This window comes from Gymnoscopelus microlampas, assembly GCF_963454915.1.
Source record: "Gymnoscopelus microlampas genome assembly, chromosome: 16".
NCBI classification, from domain to species: Eukaryota; Metazoa; Chordata; class Actinopteri; order Myctophiformes; family Myctophidae; genus Gymnoscopelus; species Gymnoscopelus microlampas.
The window spans coordinates 31,994,274-31,996,773 of NC_139953.1; the positions used below are offsets into that span (position 1 = coordinate 31,994,274).

Sequence of the window (2,500 nt, forward strand, 5' to 3'; positions counted from 1 at the left end):
TTTCAAGTTTCTTGACAATGGCAGATCTACAGGCATCGCGACGCGTTGTGAGCTTGTAGATCAGCTATTTTTGTAATAACTGACGTATAGGGTTGAATTGGTCACAACTGATTTTGATGCTATATTAACACATTTTGCTAGGGGACCCCCTAGAACCCAACCCCCAAGGACCCCTGGTCCTTGAGAACGCTTTGAGAACCACTGCAGCATTACAACACTGAACAAATCCATATGTAAATACAATGTTTGTCCTGCCAATCAGAAGACTGTATGTTGACAACGACGGATGCATAAATAACGTAGACATGGAGCATACCGGCTGAGGCCTGGCTGGAGTCTGGAACACATGCTGGGCTGATGGATCCATGTGGGTCACAGGAGCAGGGCTGACAGGGACCATCATCCTCAGGACCCACCTGGTAGGAAACACAAATGTGTACAATATACACTCACACACACATATCGTCTCTGTCGGGCAGTGGTGTAAAGTAACTAAGTACATTTACTTAAGTACAATTTTGAGGTATTTGTACTTTACTTGAGTATTTCCAATTTCCAATACTTTTACTTCTACTCCACTACATCTCAGAGGCAAATATTGTACTTTTACTACACTACAATTATTTGAAAACTTTAGCTACTAGTTACTTTTCAGATATAAATTATTACATTATGAAACATACATTAACCACTTTAGCCATATTTTATACCTAGGCTATTTGAAAATAGCCGATCTACAAGCTCACAACGCGTCGCGATGCGACGCGTTGTGAGCTTGTAGATCTGCTATTTTCAAATATGTTTGTACTTTTACTTTTGGTGCTTTAAGTACATTTCGATGTCAATACTTTTGTACTTTAACTGAAGTAAAATTTGAATTCTGGGCTTTTACTTGTGAGTGCTTCCATATTCCAGTATTGGTACTTTTACTTAAGTAAAGAATTTGAGTACTTTTTCCACCACTGCTGTCGGGTGGAAACCTCATTATGTCCAAAACTGTTACTTTTGAGGATTCAAACTCAAAAATAGCAGAAGTAGCAGATCTGAAAGCTCCACACGCTGCGCTTCGAGCCACGTTTCAAGCTTACTTTGTTTGTGGTTTTTAAACTGAACTGGAAAACCAACTACAAAATCAGCAGCCTAGGCCTTCATGCCTCTTTAAGGAGGCCAACCTACTGTACTCTCACACAGAGGGTACAATGATGTGTTTGAGGTTTATAGTTGGTGACAAACCTCCGTGCCCCATCGTACACTGTGTCCAGCACAGTGTACCAGTGTATGAACCTAAGTGCTGCCAAAGGAGCATTATCATTGCCGTCAGGCAGAAACCTCTTATCTCCATATTCTACCCTTTTCTGTTTTGTTTTTTTAAATGAACGCCCTACTTGATCATACTACAGCGTCACACAAAAGCATCCACAAGCTCGAAACGCAGCGCTCGATCTGCTACTTTTGACGTTTTTGAATTTGAATCCAGACACAGGATTGTTTGGACATATGAGACGGAAAAAGACGATATGTATACTGTAGAATATTGTGTATATATATGCTTGTGTATACTTAGTACTACTATACTTGTATTACTATAAGCATTATTGCAATACTGCTTGTTGATTCAGTGCTTTATCAATACTCTTATTGGTTCTTTTTGATTATTTTTGCAATTTATTATGCTGCCCGCTTTGCCCGGCAGTAGTTTCGATAAATTGCTAGTATTGTCACCCTTACTGGTGAGGATTTTATTAGACTCGAGGCAATGAGCGCTGTTGTCATTGTGTCTCGTAAAATGCAATCACACTTTAGAACATTTAGTTCTCTCTGCCATTAGAGTCTAAGAACAGCCCTGCAACATTGTTCAAAGACAGGTTTATGTTCGCTGCAGCTATACAGACACACATTTAAGTGTGTTTTATTGACTTTATTTATTTTAATGTGGGGACATTTCTGGGGACAGCGCCAGCCGCAAATGAGACAACCAATTCCGGTGATTGTCCCTGGAAACCGGAGCATCTGGTCACCCTAATATGACTTGCTTGAAAGGTTTTGCCCTGGACAGTCAGTGTCAGAAATAGACCGGGCCAAAGGGCAAAAATGACCACTGAAATCTTAGAATTCCCCAGAAATCAAAGTGACAGAGACCAAAATGTAACGCAAAATGATCTGCCAATTCCTTTATCATACTATTATTATGGTTATTATTACGGGGACAGAGCTCTGCTCTGTACACGTATTGTTATTGGCAGTATTCTGTCACTTCTTCTTCTTCTTCTTCTGCCACTTTTCGCAGTTCTGGCTGAACCGCGCTGTCGCTTTTTACGAAACTCGGCCATATGGTAGATGGTCATGAAAAACTATCAACAAATAATTCTCACAATCTTTCGTCCAAAGGTGGCGCTATAGCACTCAATTGAAAATGCCAACTTTGACCAGGTACAACTCATGCCCTGTTTGACCTACAGCCATGAAACTTGGATACACATATGCGTCTCCTCATGCTGAA

At 40.5% G+C, this 2,500-nt stretch overlaps 1 protein-coding gene across 1 annotated transcript in view; it reads right to left on the reverse strand.

The window, feature by feature from the left end:
* lama2 (laminin, alpha 2) overlaps positions 1-2,500 on the reverse strand; it is a 278,412-nt gene that overhangs the window by 179,373 nt on the left and 96,539 nt on the right. Inside the window, exon 10 of the mRNA XM_084082844.1 lies at positions 317-416. Within this exon, the coding sequence (XP_083938970.1) occupies positions 317-416 (100 nt within the window). The remainder of the gene's footprint in view (positions 1-316; positions 417-2,500) is intronic.